The following is an 18,636-nucleotide window of genomic DNA, read 5'->3' as shown; positions in this document are numbered from 1 at the left end:
GTACTGTATTACAGAAGAATGTAAATATAATATCCCAGAATTAAAAAGTAAAACATCGGGACACTTAACAGTAATGAGAATTGGAGAGGGAATGTGTTTAATTGTCATAAAAATGTCACAATGCCAAAAATCCCCAAAATAAAGAAATATATGTATTAGGGCTGTAAATCAATTTTTATCAAATTAATTACATGACATGCAGATTAATTAATCGCATACATCATTATTTACTAAGAAAAGCCCCCAAATAAAGATAATATATATATAATGCAAAAAAATATATAAATAATGCACAATAATTCAAATTTTTATAAATATAATATGTAGGCCCTATAATAAATATTAGGGCTGTCGATTTAACATGTTAATTTAGTACAATTACTTATATATATATATATATATATATATAAAATAAAAAACATGTTAAAAAATTTACACAATTAATCATGTCCACTAACGTGTACGTAAATTCCATAATAAATGTACAGATTTTCCTACCATATGAGCAATTTAATCTTGAAGTACATCTGTTTTCACGAGCCACATCAATAGGTAGCAGCACGACTCAACAAACCTCACAAGCAGCGCAGAAACAGAATGAGAACTGCTCACTGAGGAAGCACAACAGAATACAGAAATTTTGAGATACGATTTTCAAAATTTCCACTATTTTAACTTGACACAGCATCCTAAAAATGTGGTGTTTATGATGCTGAATACCAGTGACACGCTCCAAATGCGTCCGTCTGAGTCACGCAAATGTATATAGAGCGACAGTTAAAAATAGCACAGACTTCCGCAAGAACTGGACATATTGACAAACAATACAAAACAGACTGCTGTTAACTGTAGGCTTGTTCCATGATATGAGAATAAAACAAACAAAATATTGAGTTCTTAAACCACTGTTTGTATTGTCTAATCAATGCTTTATTGATCTGCCATAATAATGCAATTTATTTCAAACTGAATTTCAGTGAGTATTATATATTTATTATAGGCCCTACATATTATATTTATAAATATTTGAATTGTTATGTATTATTTATAATTAATTATCTTTATTTGGGGGATTTTCTCAGCAAATAATGATGCTTGCAATTTAACTGTGATTAATTTGACGAATTAATCGGCATATCGTGTAATTAATTTTATTTTAAAAATTATTTTCATACATTTTATTATTGTTTCAGATAAATAAAGCATTGAGTAATGCATCTTAAGATTCCTGTATCCTGTTGTGCTTCCTTAGTGAGTGGTTCTCATTCTGACGTTTGTTGAGTCATGCTGCCACCTATTGATGCGGCTCGTAAAAACAGAGTCTTGATCTGGTGGTCCTCCATCCACACCTTGATTGAACTGGCTGTGTGGCATGGAGTATTGTCCTGCTGGAAAAACCAATCCTCAGAGTTGGGGAACATTGTCAGAGCAGTAAGAAGCAAGTTTTCTTGCAGGATAACCTTGAACGTGGCTTGATTCATGCGTCCTTCACAAAGAAGAATCTGCCCGATTCCAGCCTTGCTGAAGCACCCCCAGATAATCACCAATCCTCCACCTGGTCATCTAATGGTTAGACGGAGACCTGGAAAGGCCTTCAAGCCACAGTGTCTCGCACCCACTGTGAAATTTGATGGAGGATCAGTGATGATCTGGGGGTGCTTCAGCAAAGCTTGAATTGGGCAGATTCGTCTTTGTGAAGGGCACATGAATCAAGCCACGTACAAGGTTATCCTGCAAGAAAACTTGCTTCCACCAGATCAAGACCCTGTCATGGCCAGCCCAATCTCCAGACCTGATCCCCATTGAAAACCTCTGGAATGTGATCAAGAGGAAGATGGATGGCCACAAGTCATCAAACAAAGCCGAGCTGCTAGAATTTTTGCGCCAGGAGTGGCATAAAGTCACCCAACAGCAATGTGAATGACTGGTAGAGAGCATCCCAAGACGCATGAAAGTTGTTTTGAAAGATTGAAAATCAGGGTTGTTCCACCAAATATTGATTTCTGAACTCTTCCTAAGTTAAAATATTAGTATTGTGTTGTTTAAAAATGATATGAATTTGTTTTATTTTTATTATTTGAGGTCTGCAAACACTGCATCTTTTTTGCTATTTTGACCAGTTGTCATTTTCTGCAAATAAATGCTCTAAATGACAATATTTTTATTCAGAATTTGGGATTGCAGTGGGAATAGTTGTGCAGTGGTCTTTTAATTTTTTCCAGAGCTGTATATATTTCCCCATCAACATTGTGGTAGTGATTTCTTAGTAAATAAATAATTTTCTTTGTTCTCCCTTCAGATGACCCTGTCACCCCTCAGATGCCCAGTAATGACAGTATGCCCAGTTACTGCAGGAATGAGAATGGTGATATCTTCCTGGCTGCTGAATCATGGAAACCCAATGTCTGCTACAGCTGTGTCTGTCTGGATGGAGCCATCAGTTGCTTCCCTGAGTCCTGCCCACCCGTCAACTGCCCCCGACCTGTGCTCAGGAAAGGCCAGTGCTGCCCCTACTGTCTAGGTTTGTTCTCCTAAAAGGTTAACATAACATGCCTGGACATTTCTGGATACCACACTGCATCACTCTTTTAATACAATCATTCTGTACCATTGAACTGAGGTGTAGCAAAAGTGAAACAAGCATGTTTGCCCAAACTAGGCAGTTTAACACACATAGCCTTTGCCATCAGAATAAAGTTGACATCATTTTATATTCCACATCTTCGGAAGCCATTTGATAGCTTTGCGTGAAACACAGATACAAATTTGAATCGTTATTTACGTACATCAGTGACAATCAGTCACAAATTGCTACATAATGTGCCATATAGACAGCCGCGGGCCGTGCATTTTAAGTCTAGGCCTTCAGTGTGATTCATGCTATTAAGAAAACACAGTTTCACAATGAATAAGACGCTATGCCTATCATACATTACGTGGCAGTCAACTAATAATACCAACTGACATTTTAAAAACACGTCCACGCACGTAAGCCAGAACTCTAAATGACACTTAATGCTCAAGCAAGCCTAATTTTAACTGCAGCATGACTGTTTTGTGAAATGAACGTCAAAAATCATAATTTTTCATATGAATCTACCAAGGAGGTCTATAATACCTGGAAAAATATATCTAACAATATTTGCGATTTAAATGTTGCTTGCAATAAATTTCGTTTCGTCAGGGTACATGGTTATGCTGCGTTCCATTCAAGTTGAATCTGGGATATTCCTACTTGATATCTCCGACCATAAATGCATTCCATTCCCTGATATTTGGAAGATGACGTTTAAGGAAACAAAACTGCAATGCTCCCGTTAGCTTAGCAAGGGTTTGACTCTCATTAGAGATGTCTTCTGGCATCCCAACTGTTAAACAATGCTGCAGCGCTAGCATTTGTGCTTCAGGTGTACGATTATCAAAAGATATTATAATGTTTTATACACCTGTTTCTGCAGGCATTTGTTAAACAAGCTTTAATATCATGTAATGTGGAAAAGAACTCATTTATCGATATTACTTAATAAAGTGAAGGTTTATCACTTTGTATATCTCCCTGAGTTTCAACATGTTTGTGTGACATCATGCCCCTGCATCTCAGCAAAATCGGAGTTGAGAATTTCTGCACGAAACTACAAGTTGTAATTCTGACTTCAAGATGCATTCCATTGCACTTTTCCTAGTAGGAAGTTGTAAAATCCGAATTTCCGAGTTGAATGGAATGGAGCACTTCTTTTCAAAACTTGATTTGACACTGAATGCTCAGTCCTCCTTTCCTGTTTAATAAATTAAGCAATCACACAGTCATGCAGAACATCTCATGTTTTTAAATCCATAAGGATCTCTTTCTCAATGGTGATAGCGGCAGTGATGACGATCTTGCACTCTTTGCTTTCAAATTACGTACATCACTTTAAGTGTGATTGCATCACTCAAGGCCAGCTAGAAGGCCTCGACCGGGACATATCCTTAAGATCACACCCACCAAGAACAAATAATTCAATCTGATTGGCTGATGAATCTGACAATCTGACTTTAGTTGCCCATTCGTTTGCACTGTTGAGGGATTCTGAAGAAATTCTGAAGGCTTGATGGGGTGGAGCTCAGACTCACGTCTTTATCACAAATTCCTGAAAGAGCAGTCAAAAATCTGTCGATTTAGCTAGCCAGCTAGCTATGTTGTGGAAAAAAAATTTAGTCAAATTGGACTGAAACTGAAGTGAAAAAGCTTCTTGGTATCTGAGCATTAAATGCAAATACTATATTACACTAACTGCATTTCACACACTGCTGGTTAAAGGGTTTTTCCCGCAAATTACATTACATTTAAAGTTGGCATGAAATAAAAATTTACCCTATTTATTTTCTTAATGCATGTTACTGGTCTTAGGACTCATCCGTACATATTTGTTTGTCCTCATAATCTTTAATACAAAATGTCATAACTTGCTCTTCCGCTGATATGTCTGATGCTTCTCTGTTGATGTATGTGAGATAGGTCAGCAGTTAAACCAATATGCAGGGGTTAAACTGGGGTGGAACGATCCAGAACGACATTCAGGCAGCTCTGATTAAAAAAAGAAAAATAATATTGGCAGTGTTCGTCACTTCATTATATTTACTGCAGGCAGGCCCAGTTCAGTTTTTTTATGCATTCTGTCTCCATTTAGCGAGTGTGCTCACTAGAAAAAAACGTTTAAAATCAATTACATAAGTGTTATGCTTCCCTGTAGTCTGTATCAGAACCTGGTCCAGTATATTTGCTTAAAGCGGCACTGTTTTAAGCACACACGAGCTCTGCCTCACTCCGCTGCCCTCTTCTGTTCCAGTATTATCACAAATTAATGCAACCAGTGGGAAGAAAATGTGTGGTGGCAGCAGGGGTGGGGAGAAGGTAGTGTTTTTTTGTTTTGTTTTTGTTTTTAAGGTTTTCTGCCACCTCAAAAATCCTAATTTAACCCCTGCCAATAGGCAAAGGTTTTCAGTCCTTTTTAAAAGCTTTTTTAATAGCCCCACTATTGGTTATTTAAAAAGCAAAGGATGAGCCGTTTGACATGTCCCGCCCCCACTTCCTGTTTCAGTGGAAAGACGTTAAAATCTAGGCACTTCACTGCAACTTCAACAGCATTCTGGTGAGGATGTGCGAATGTCAGCAATACATACATTATATAAAACATCGAAACCCGTTTCTTTTGCGAATATCATATCGGAAAAGTTAATTTGGCAATTTACACCAATATAATGGGTTTCATGTATAAAAGTGGCTACTGAAAGAGAAAAGGATATAATCAGCAGTTGCCTTGCTGTCATCTGATTATAAGTGGGTGTTTATGACACGGTTATGACTGAGTGATTCTGCTACCTCTTCACCAGACGCCACACCGCGAGCTGTGTGTCATTTCAATGGAAAGACGTACATGGACGAGGAGCGATGGGACATTGACAGCTGCACACACTGCTACTGCCTGCAAGGCCAGACCTTATGCTCGACTGTCAGCTGCCCTGCTGTACCCTGCCATCAGCCAATCACAGTGGAGGGCAGCTGCTGCCCTATGTGTCCAGGTCAGGAGTTACGTGCTGTGCATTCACAATACAGCGCCATTCAGATTACATCAACTGATTACAGGAAAATACAGGTGCATCTCAATAAATTAGAATGTCATGGAAAAGTTCATTTATTTCAGTAATTCAACTCAAATTGTGAAACTCGTGTATTAAATAAATTCAATGCACACAGACTGAAGTAGTTTAAGTCTTTGGTTCTTTTAATTGTGATGATTTTGGCTCACATTTAACAAAAACCCACCAATTCACTATCTCAAAAAATTAGAATATGGTGACATGCCAATCAGCTAATCAACTCAAAACACCTGCAAAGGTTTCCTGAGCCTTCAAAATGGTCTCTCAGTTTGGTTCACTAGGCTACACAATCATGGGGAAGACTGCTGATCTGACAGTTGTCCAGAAGACAATCATTGACACACTTCACAAGGAGGGTAAGCCACAAACATTCATTGCCAAAGAAGCTGGCTGTTCACAGAGTGCTATATCCAAGCATGTTAACAGAAAGTTGAGTGGAAGGAAAAAGTGTTGAAGAAAAAGATGCACAACCAACCGAGAGAACCGCAGCCTGATGATTGTCAAGCAAAATCGATTCAAGAATTTGGGTGAACTTCACAAGGAATGGACTGAGGCTGGGGTCAAGGCATCAAGAGCCACCACATACAGACATGTCAAGGAATTTGGCTACAGTTGTCATATTCCTCTTGTTAAGCCACTCCTGAACCACAGACAACGTCAGAGGCATCTTACCTGGGCTAAGGAGAAGAAGAACTGGACTGTTGCCCAGTGTTCCAAAGTCCTCTTTTCAGATGAGAGCAAGTTTTGTATTTCATTTGGAAACCAAGGTCCTAGAGTCTGGAGGAAGGGTGGAGAAGCTCATAGCCCAAGTTGCTTGAAGTCCAGTGTTAAGTTTCCACAGTCTGTGATGATTTGGGGTGCAATGCTGGTGTTGGTCCATTGTGATTTTTGAAAACCAAAGTCACTGCACCACTTACCAAGAAATTTTGGAGCACTTCATGCTTCCTTCTGCTGACCAGCTTTTTAAAGATGCTGATTTCATTTTCCAGCAGGATTTGGCACCTGCCCACACTGCCAAAAGCACCAAAAGTTGGTTAAATGACCATGGTGTTGGTGTGCTTGACTGGCCAGCAAACTCACCAGACCTGAACCCCATAGAGAATCTATGGGGTATTGTCAAGAGGAAAATGAGAAACAAGAGACCAAAAAATGCAGATGAGCTGAAGGCCACTGTCGAAGAAACCTGGGCTTCCATACCACCACAGCAGTGCCACAAACTGATCACCTCCATGCCACGCCGAATTGAGGCAGTAATTAAAGCAAAAGGAGCCCCTACCAAGTATTGAGTACATATACAGTAAATGAACATACTTTCCAGAAGGCCAACAATTCACTAAAAATGTTTTTTTTATTGGTCTTATGATGTATTCTAATTTTTTGAGATAGTGAATTGGTGGGTTTTTGTTAAATGTGAGCCAAAATCATCACAATAAAAAGAACCAAAGACTTAAACTACTTCAGTCTGTGTGCACTGAATTTATTTAATACACAAGTTTCACAATTTGAGTTGAATTACTGAAATAAATGAACTTTTCCACGGCATTCTAATTTATTGAGATGCACCTGTAGACTGCGGAAAGTGAACTTGTGTGGTTAAAAACACTGAAGCGTTGTTGTATCTTGCTTGTGTTGGACTACTGTTTTAATTAGACATTCAACTAAACTCGAGAAAGAATGTCCTGTTAAAGAGGGATCCAGCATTTACTATAGAAATAGTTTTAAAAAAGGTTCTAAAACATTTAGATCTGTGACTAAACGTCCACCCTAGCACTTTTCAGAAAGTTTCCTTATTATAAGTACAGTATTATAAATGTGTTATTTGCAGAAGACAGCATGAAATCAAAATAGACCTTATTAATATACTTAATAAATGTTCCTGCTCTTATTGTGCATAATTCCAGAGTGCATGTTATTTTAAAGTCAACACAAAATGAAGATATACCCGAAGTACTTTTTAAATACACGTTCCTTATTGTGGAATCCACTTATTAATCCACAGGATTATTGTGAAAAATTAATTGGTGAAAAAAGTTTGTCTTCGTAATCTTTTATCAAAATGTAATAACTTTTGAACAACTTTCCTTTATGGGGAATGTCACCAATCCCTCTTTCATCTCCTAACCTCCAACCACCTGTCATATACTGTAGATGCTGGTGATATGGCCAAAATATTATCAAACTACTTTTTTTATATATATTGTTCAATATCTATATTTATCACAACATTTAATACCATTAATAGGAAAGTAAAGGTATCATGAAAACCATGTTTGTTAGACCTCAAAAATGAATGAATAACTTGTTTATTTACAATTAAACTCCACCAGGTAAGCTACCTTTTAATTTGAAGTTTAAGAAGTATACTCCATTTGGGATTAAATCCTACATAAGGTGTGTGACCTTTTTTTGATTCAATTTCACCAATTACATTGTCTTCAGCGGACGTCGGAGTTGTTGTTGTGTTTAGTCGATAGCTGGATTGCTTGTCAGATAGCTAGCTACTAGTTAGCGGATACTTAGCCTCATTACTGGTTTCCATGACAGCAGCTCTTATGTAGCCGCTAGCCAGCTAATACTTCCTAACCATAATAATTATAATTATAATAATTAATAATTTTCTTTATTCATCACACATTATACATATACAGTGAAATTCTTCTTTTTTCACATATCCCAGCTAGGCTGGGGTCAGAGTGCAGGGTCAGCCATGATACAGCGCCCCTGGAGCAGATAGGGTCAAGGGCCTTGCTCAAGGGCCCAACAGTGGCATCTTGGCGGTGCTGGGACTTGAACCCCCAACCTTCTGATCAGTAACCCAGAGCCTTAACCGCTGAGCCACCACTGCCCCTAACTGCCCATTTATTATATGACTGATTCAGTTAGCTAGTTGTTTTTAACTTTGCCGAACTGCTTGCATTTTTAGCTAAACATACCTGATCCGATTGTCTAGATGTAGAATATTTTGAAATATTGAAAATTACTCAAATGTTTATCATCGATATTGTTTTATCGCCCAGCCCTACACATAGACACTACTTTTTACAATCCATATAGTTTTTTCTAATTGAAAACTCTCTGTTACCCAGAAATATGTCACGTAACAGAAGTAAAATAGGTTGCAAATGCCTTTTCATGTTGACTTAAAAGAAACATTTTCATTATCTGTGATCAAAATGTAAATGTATCCACCTCTGAAATTACTTTTCTTCCCTGCTGACATAATCAAGGCCTCACAGGTTGGTAAAAATGATAAACAAACAATATTTTGGGTCATTTCTAAGGATTCAATCAAATCATCATGTATAAAATAAAGGCCTGCCCAAATTAATTTGAGGATGAATATATTTCACTCAGAAATACTGTACATCACATTGCAGAAGTTTAAAAGTTGTAAATGCTGTTTCATGTTGTCTTTAAAGTGTCTAAACTTGGCAATAGTAGTCGTGATTGAGGATTACGTTTAAGAACCAGTGACCTCTAATACGATATATGTATAAATCTGCTCCACGTACCCAGCAGTTATGCTGTTTTTAGTTCTGTCACTAGTCTCTCTCTCTCTCTCTCTCTCTCTCACACTCTCTCACTCTTAATCTCTTTCTCTCTCTGGCTCTCATAATGCAGTGTTTACTTAGAACCTCCTCTCTAATTGAATGGGTCGTCGTCTAAATACGGACTTGTTGAGATGAATCATTTAAAAGGATTGATTAAGTCGAAGCTGGACAAAGGCTAAATTAGCTCTCTTTGCATTTGGGAGATAATGCAATTGATCACGGTTTATTGCTGTGTCACTTGGCTCTGGCTCAATGATGGGGTTTGGAGTGGTGTCCATGTGCACTCTGGGTAATCACTCACTCTTTGGTGCTTTCCCAGTCAAAGACGCAGCTCTGAAGACGAGCTTTTAATTAGCCTGCGTCCTGCAATTTCACGCTGAACCGATTCTGTTTATTCCAAGTGGGCACTTCTCAATTCCTCTCATTGTAGTTACAATTTGTATGTATGTGCTGTCACACTTTATCTCTGTAACTCTAAACACCCTTTGTCCCAATCTGTCTCTCTTTCAATCTTTGCCTGAATATCCATGTGATGTTTTAATTATAGAAACTTACGCACCCACAAACGTGCCAATTGAGAAGACAGACCAACATGGAGACAAGCAGAGACATCAACCAGCCTGGCCCACTCACAGTGAAAATGATATCATGCCACAGTTCAGAGGTAGGAGTTCAAGAGTTGTTTTACACTTCGTAACATTCTGAAATGTGTCATAACACAATTCATAATGAAACACCAATATGGGTTACATACTCAAGGGGTGCTATAACAAATAATGCAAGGGGTGCATTAAAATAAAATTTCTCCTTTTACAGACAGTTTTCTCTTTCGTCAGAATGCAATTTATAATCCAACTCAAGTATGTGTTGCATTCTCAGCATTGCTGCATGGGGGCGCTATAGCGGCATTTGTGTAAACCGTCTTCTCTATCATCGGTTTTCTCTTTCAGGCCAACTAATGTCATGGCAGAGCTACGCAAGCTCGATTTTACTTGTCACTGGGTGCATCTCATTTCTGAAATTGTGCATCCTCATTCCCTTTCCTTACTACTTTTCCTCACTTCCTAGCTCCTCCCTCTTAGGAAATTAGGAGAAGATCTAAGGAAAGGAAACAAGGACAGAGGAAACAAAGAAAGATGGATTTGTAAAATGGAATGTTCTGCTCACTCACATTTCACTTCAAAGCACCGTCTTTCACAGCTGCATTAACTCGGAGCACTTGCCATTAAGTTGTTGAAACCTGATTTATTAATATATTAATAATAAAAACTAATAATTCAAGATGCACTGTTAAATTGTGACAATTAGGATTACTGCCAGCCCTGTTCAATCAAATCAACACCTAAACAGAACTTTTTCAGCAGCATGAAGTTGGCTAAAAGGCCTCACCCAGTAACACACTATGCCAAGGTTGAAAGAAATTCCAGAAATGATGAGGAAAAAGGTGATTGAAACACACCAGTCTGGGAAGGGTTACAAAGCTATTTAAAAGGCTCTGGGACTCCAAAGAACCACAGTGAAAGCCATTATCTCCAAATGGAGAAAACTTGGCACAGTAGTGAACCTTCCCAGAAGTGGCCAACCTTCCAAAATTCCTCCAAGAGCACATCGATGACTCATCCAGGAAGTCACAGAAAAGCCAAGGACAGCATTCAAAGAACTGCAGGCCTCTCTCGCATCAATAAAGGTCACTGTTCATGACTCCACTATGAGAAAGACACTGGCCAAAAATGCCATCCATGGAAGAGTGCTAACCCAGAAGAACATTAAGGCTGATCTGAATTTTGCCAAAACACACCTTGATGATCCTCAAAGATTTTTGGAGAGTGTTCTGTGGACTGATGAGTCGAAAGTGGAACTGTTTGGAAGACAGGGGTCCCATTACATCTGGTGTAAATCAAACACAGAATTCCACAAAAAGAACATCATACTTACATGGTGGTGGTAGTGTGATGGTGTGGGGATGCTTTGCTGCTTCAGGGCCAGGGCGACTTGCAATAATTGAGGGAAACATGAATTCTGCTCTCTTCCAGAAAAGGAGAACGTCCAGTCATCAGTCCGTGAGTTGAAACTCAAGCTCAACTGGATTATGCAGCAAGACAATGATCCAAAGCATAGGAGCAAGTCCATCTCTGAATGGCTCAAAAGGAGCTAAATTAAAGTTTTGGAATGACCTAGTCAGAGTCCTGACTTTAACCCGATTGAGATGCTGTGGCAGGACATTAAACGGGCAGTTCATGCTCGAAAACCCTCCATTGTGGCTGAACTAAAGCAGTTCTGCAAAGATGAGTGGGCCAAAATTCCACCACAGCGTTGTGAAAGACTGATCTCCAGTTATCGGAAGCGCTTGGTTGCAGTCGTTGCTGCTAAAGGTGGCACAACCAGCTATTAAGTTTAAGGGGGCAGTTAGTTTTTCACATGGGTGATATAGGTGTTTGACAACTTCTTTATTGCTTCAATAAAAACATATATATATTTGAAAACTGTATTTTGTGTTTACTCAGGTTGCCTTTGTTTTATGTTATATCTAGTTTAAAGATCTAAAACAAGTTAGTATGAAAAATACACAAAAATAGAAGAAATCAGGAAGGGGCAAATACTTTTTCACAGCACTGTATGTATGTGTATATATATATATATATATATATATATATATATATATATATATATATATATATATATATATATATATATATATACTCTCCTCCGCCATGTTGAAAAGTTTATGACTCCTCCCATCTTGGAAACTTGGGTATCAAAACTATCTCAGAGTTTCCTATTCGTAATTATGACCAGTGGCTGTTCTAGCTTGTATGGCACCCTGGGCGAACCCCCCTTTCAGCAGGGGGGATGCTGAAGAGGGGTCCGTGCCGCCCCCAGCAAGATGCTGCCCCGGGCGACTGCCCATGTCTCCCATGCCTAAATCGGCCATTGATTACAACTTGCTGGGTCGTTCATGTGCAACTTCCGAGAGGGATAGCACGTGAAGGCAGCATAATTTTGAACTCGTTATTTTATATAAAATTAATCACATTGAATTAACATGTTAAATCGACAGCTCTAGTATGTATGTACGTATATTTTACATACATACATACATACATAAATACATATATATATATATATATATATATATATATATATATATATATATATATATATATACATAGATACATACCAACATACAAACACATATATATATATATATATATATATATATATATATATATATATATATATATATATATTATATACAGTATATACATTCTGTTGAACAACCACAATTAAATCTGCTTGTCATTCAGAGTTTGTAGGACAAATTTCGTCATCCAAGCTAAATTAATCAGAATTCTTCATCTGCATTTTCTAACCTTCAAAAAGTAATTTACATCAAACTTCATCATCATCAAAGATTTTCAGGAAGCTTTTTGTTTATTTTGATATTCTGTGCTTGGAATCTATCATTTATTCTTTATTTCCCATGTTTGTTTTGTAAAGATTGATGTGAGTGGGTCTTTCTGACAAGATTCTGGCATTTACCTTAATTGCTGACTCCACTGTGGGGCTTTTCAGGCATTTTACTGTACCATCAAGCCATATTTGCATTTCATATGGTATAGATGGGTACTGAAAAATTCGACATCACCTCAATGACTTATTGCTGTCAGCTGTGAGCAAAGGAGCAAAACGTACCAACAGGTGTGTTGTGGGTTGTTCTAGGTGATTTCAGGAGTTTGCAAATGCCATACCTAGATGGTAAGACGCCATTGCCAAGTGAGGATGCTGGTCTGCACTGGGCCTGGGTGGCACTGCTTATCCTAATGATGATGCTCACTATCACCGCCCTGCTGCTGGTCAACCAGCGTAAGCAGTGGATCCCCGTGCTTTGCTACCGCACACCCACAAAGGTGCCTATATGTTTCAGTTTCCTACACAGTTACAATCAATCACAAGACATGGGCTATTTATCACGATTTTCAGGTGTTTTCACACTTGCTTCAATTGCTTCATCTGAACTTAAGTTTGATTCCACCCCCCTCTCCCCCTACCACAGAGCTCTTTTCACATCATATTATTAGGCTCTGAACAACAGTTCATTTGCGTCATCAAAGACAGTACCACCGTGTGTACCAGCTGCAGCTGTATACCACTATAATTTGGTAACGACTTGTATTTTTTACTTATGTTCATGTTTTTTTTTATCAGTTCAGTTCAATTTATCTATATAGCGCTTTTCACAATACATGTTGTTCCAAAGCATCTTTACAAAGAGTAGGTGCCTTATAGTATTGTCACGTTGATTTTATTACTGAAACCAGATGCATTATATGAAATGCAAAGGAAATGTTGAGTCATACAAATTAGTTGTTACCAATTGCAGTTCACTTCGCTAAGTTACGCCATATTGCTTTCAATTTAATTTAGAACCATACTGTGATCCACATGAACAAGCAGTTGCTTGTTGTGCCCTTCGGCTCATACTACTGCGGTCACACCAAACAAACAAAACAAACTCTGAGGTCTTACAGACTGCGCAACAAAAGCTCCAGTGTGAAAACGCCATTAGCGTTTTATATGAGCAGTTTCTTGGCCTGAAACTATTTGGCTGTGCTAATGTGAAAATTCTAAGACAGCTGACTGTGTTTGTGTTCTGTTGTTTCTGTCATACAGCCCATGTGTCTCAATAACCAGCTGGTGTATGTGGACTGCCAGAAGGGGACGAAAGTCCAGGTGGACAGTTCCCAGCGCATGCTCCGCATCGCAGATCCTGACTCAAGATACAGTGGTTACTATAGCATGCAGAAACACAACAACCTGCAAGCTGACAACTTCTACCAGACTGCGTGAGCAACAACAGAGTGAGAGAGTGAGTGAACGAAAACGAGAGACTGAGCCTATGTTCAGCTGCCAAACATTTTTTGGCACACGAACATCTACTAAATACTATAGAGATGGACAAAGCCACAAATCCAAGTGGACAGAAGAGACCCTGATAATGAATAACAAATATAATATTCACATACGTCACTCCAAAAAAAGAGAAGAAATATCTGAAAGCCTCACCTGAAGCTGGACACCACACCTATGAGTGTGATTTCTTATATCAGTGAGGACTCTTCCAGAATATATTTGTGATAGGTTGAGCATATTTTTATGTGAGTGTGAGTTTTCGTGGATGCCCAGGCATAAGTTGAAGGTAGTTGTGAAGTCTAATGTACATTTGGGATTCTGACAACCGCTGTTTTTTCAACGCAATTTTCCCTGCATTCCTACTTTTTCGGATGAAAAGAGAAAAAGTTTTAGGAGAGATTTTTGACACAAGTGCTTGTGTGAACATTTAACGCTGAACCAAAGCCTCTCTCTCTGAGTTATCTGATATGCCCAGAGCGGGTGAGAAGACGAGGAGGGCGAGAAGACCTTTACTTCCCCGAGGCAGAGGAGATGCTGAACTGTGTGTGGAGGAAAATAAGAGGAAAAATTGAAAGAAAGTAGGTCTGCTGTAGCAAACAGACCCGTTTTTTTAAGAGATGCTACTGTAAGATATTGATTCCCCAGTGCTGTGGGTGAGTTTGGCCAAGCTTTTTTTTCTCTTCAAAAGACGAATGGAAGACAATAGAGTAAACCACTCTGTGGACATTAGATCTTCCTGGTAAATGGATGTGTCGGTTCTCTATGTTGTATCTCTGCTAACATGTATGAGCATTTCCCATTTAACCATACAAACACCATTTGCTCTTTTTTCCCACAACAAAGGGCAGATTGACTTACACTCCTTAAATATATAATTTACTGAAACGAATCTAAGGATTGTAAAGCAAGACAAAGTTAACATAAGAACAAAGTGATACTGGTTTGGATTTGAGGCTATGCTTTACAAGTGCTGCTTTTTTTGCTTTGATTCTTTAAACCTCATTTCGTAGGGATGAAAACATGTAGTGAGGACAGTTTGTGTCCTTTAGGAAACATTTACCAAGAAAGTCAAAGGGCTGCATTTGTGAAGCACAAGCAGAATGAATGCTTGTGTCCATTTGTCGTAAAAATAGATCTTATGGTAATTGTCCACAATACTCTGTACGGTTTTTACAAATGATTACTTAATACTTGTAAGGATTTAAACAATTTACACAAAAAGTTTCTCACAAAAATTATTACATTTTTCACAATTTACGTTAGAACAGTTTTACAAACAGTTATTATTAGAAATTTCTTTATAATTCACACAAAAATGTAACGATTCGAGCGATTTACACAAAAATTACAAAACTGTCGACAATTTAAGCAAGAACGGTTTTATAACATTTATAGTTGTGCTCAAATGTTTACATACCCTGGCAGAAATTGTGAAATTTTGGCATTGATTTTGAAAATATGACTGATCATGCAAAAAACTGTCTTTTATTTAAGGATAGTGATCATATGAAGCCATTTATTATCACATCGTTGTTTGGCTCCTTTTTAAATCATAATGATAACATAAATCACCCAAATGGCCCTGATCAAAAGTTTACATACCCTTGAATGTTTGGCCTTGTTACAGACACACAAGGTGACACACACAGGTTTAAATGGTAATTAAAGGTTAATTTCCCACACCTGTGGCTTTTTAAATTGCAATTAGTTTCTGTGTATAAATAGTCAATGAGTTTGTTAGCTCTCACTTGGATGCACTGAGCAGGCTAGATACTGAGCCATGGGGAGCAGAAAAGAACTGTCAAAAGACCTGCGTACAAGGTAATGGAACTTTATAAAGATGGAAAAGGATATAAAAAGATATCCAAAGCCTTGAAAATGCTAGTCAGTACTGTTCGATCACTTATTAAGAAGTGGAAAATTTGGGGATCTCTTGATACCAAGCCAAGGTCAGGTAGACCAAGAAAGATTTCAGCCACAACTGCCAGAAGAATTGTTTGGGATACAAAGAAATAAAACCACAGGTAACCTCAGGAGAAATACAGGCCGCTCTGGAAAAAGACAGTGTGGTTGTTTCAAGGAGCACAATACTTGTTGACCCCTCTCCAAACATAGCGCTTATGGTTGTGACAATAAAGCTCTATTTTGGTCTCGTCACTCCAAATTACAGTGTGCCAGAAGCTGTGAGGTGTGTTAAGGTGTTGTCGGGCATATTGTAACTGGGCTATTTTGTGGCATTGGCTTCTTTCTGGCAACTTGACCATGCAGCTCATTTTTGTTCAAGTATTGTCGTATTGTGCTCCTTGAAACAACCACATCTGAATTTTCCACTTTTTAATAAGTGATCGAACAGTACTTACTGGCATTTTCAAGGCTTTGGATATCTTTTTATATCCTTTTCCATCTTTATAAAGTTCCATTACCTTGTTACGCAGGTCTTTTGACAGTTCTTTTCTGCTCCCCATGGCTCAGTATCTAGCCTGCTCAGTGCATCCACGTGAGAGCTAACAAACTCAATGACTATTTATACACAGACACTAATTGCAATTTAATAAGCCACAGGTGTGGGAAATTAACCTTTAATTGCCATTTAAACCTGTGTGTGTCACCTTGTGTGTCTGTAACAAGGCCAAACATTCAAGGGTATATAAACTATTGATCAGGGCCATTTGGGTGATTTCTGTTATCATTATGATTTAAAAAGGAGCCAAACAACTATGTGATAATAAATGGCGTCATATGATCACTATCCTTAAATAAAATACAGTTTTTTGCATGATCAGTCATATTTTCAAAATCAATGCCAAAATTTCACAATTTCTGCCAGGGTATGCAAACTTTTGAGCACAACTGTATTACATACTAGTAATTACTCTAAACAAACAACTATTACTATGTAGCAGTAACTTCTAAATGATTCAGACAAAAAAACTGGATTTAAACGATTTAATAATGACAAAATTGTCAACAATATATGAATGGTTTTATGAACAATTACCACATACTAGTAATTTCTCTATACAATTTACACTAAAATTGAAGGATTTAAACAATTTACACAATATTTAACAATTTATGCAAGAATAGTTTTTAGGAATTATTACTAAAACAGTTAATTTAAAAATAATCACACAAATGTAAGGATTTGAACGATTTATACAAAAATTACATAATTGTAGACAATTTATGGAAAATGGTTTTATGAACAATTACTAAATACTAGTAATTTTTCTAAACAATTCACACAAAAATAGAAAGTTTGAACGATTTACACATAAATGACTAAACTGTCGAGAGTTTACGTAAGAGCGGTTTTACAAACAATTATAACTGTGTATTAGTAATTTCTAAACGATTTACACAGACATGTAGAACATGAACGATTTACACAACAAAATTTTCGACAATTTTAGTAAGACTGGCTTTATGAACAATTACTACATACTAGTAATTTCTCTAAACTATCCACACAAATTGTTGACATTTCATATTTTAGGAAATATTACTACATCCTAGTAGTTTTAGTTGATGACATAAACAAAAATTGAACATTTTGAATGATTTACACTAACCATTTACACAAAAATTACTTAACTGTCTACAGTTAACGTAAGAATGGTTTTACGAACAATTTATACAAGATTGCAACATTTTGCCCGTGTTTCATGAATGAGCTTCAAAAATCTGATCTGATGACTTTTGGTAGGCGGTTTGAAACGTACTATGCTTTTAGTTATTTGTTTTTTGTTTTCTTTATTTGTACTGTTCATGAAACTGCCTCCTTTTCTGGAAGCTTCGAAACATTACTGAGGCACCTTTATGTTCGGGTTTTTAAGCTGAGAACAAAGTTGGCTTAAAAAATCCAAAACTAATTATAGGAACATTTATGTACATATTAATGCTAAAAAGAAAAGGCATGAAATATTATGTGAGTATATATGTGTGTGTGTATGTATTTGTGTTTGCATGTACGTACGAGTGTGTACACACAAACGCACATGTACGCACACATGACATCGGTAAGGTTCTTAGTTAATTTTCCTAATGAATGTATTTATGATTGAGAAAAACGAGATTTATACTAGCGAACTGATCATGACAGGCATGCCATTGCCTTTCTTGTTTGACAATAATTCAGAAAAGCACAGATGATGATGATGATGATGATACAGAAAGAAGACAAACATCTCATTCAATCCTTTTTTGTGTGTGTATTTTTCCCTCTTGTTTTTGCTAATAGTAAAGCTTATCTCATTCAAATATTTTGGGGCCCACTTTGGCTTTGTTCAGACCTGCAGCAAAAATATGATATTTTGTCATAATCCATTTAGGTTTTTTGGGGGTTTTTTTGTAGTATGAACAGAAAAGGAAACATTACATTTTGTCAGACCTGATTCAAACCACATTAGCAGATGTGATTTAAATCCGATTCCAATCAGATTTTTGGAAGTGCATCTCAGTCTGAATGATCAGATCAGATTTCAAATGTTTCAAATATAATGTATCTGTGCAGTGTGAACAAAGCCTTTGTTTT

The 18,636-nt window shown here is 37.4% G+C and overlaps 1 protein-coding gene across 1 annotated transcript in view; it reads left to right on the top strand.

Moving 5' to 3' along the window:
* The window catches only part of LOC127411303 (cysteine-rich motor neuron 1 protein-like), a 219,018-nt gene extending 203,497 nt beyond the window's left edge, over nt 1–15,521 (top strand). The window contains exons 13-17 of the mRNA XM_051646782.1: nt 2,300–2,521; nt 5,374–5,562; nt 9,739–9,855; nt 12,912–13,099; nt 13,863–15,521. Of these exons, the coding sequence (XP_051502742.1) occupies nt 2,300–2,521; nt 5,374–5,562; nt 9,739–9,855; nt 12,912–13,099; nt 13,863–14,039 (893 nt within the window). The 3' untranslated portion in view covers nt 14,040–15,521. The remainder of the gene's footprint in view (nt 1–2,299; nt 2,522–5,373; nt 5,563–9,738; nt 9,856–12,911; nt 13,100–13,862) is intronic.
* The last annotated feature ends 3,115 nt before the right edge of the window (nt 15,522–18,636 follow it).

This window comes from Myxocyprinus asiaticus, chromosome 20 (genome assembly GCF_019703515.2).
Source record: "Myxocyprinus asiaticus isolate MX2 ecotype Aquarium Trade chromosome 20, UBuf_Myxa_2, whole genome shotgun sequence".
In the NCBI taxonomy this organism is placed as follows: Eukaryota; Metazoa; Chordata; class Actinopteri; order Cypriniformes; family Catostomidae; genus Myxocyprinus; species Myxocyprinus asiaticus.
Note: the sequence above shows the minus strand (reverse complement) of the source record. Positions and strands in the feature narration are given on the sequence as shown.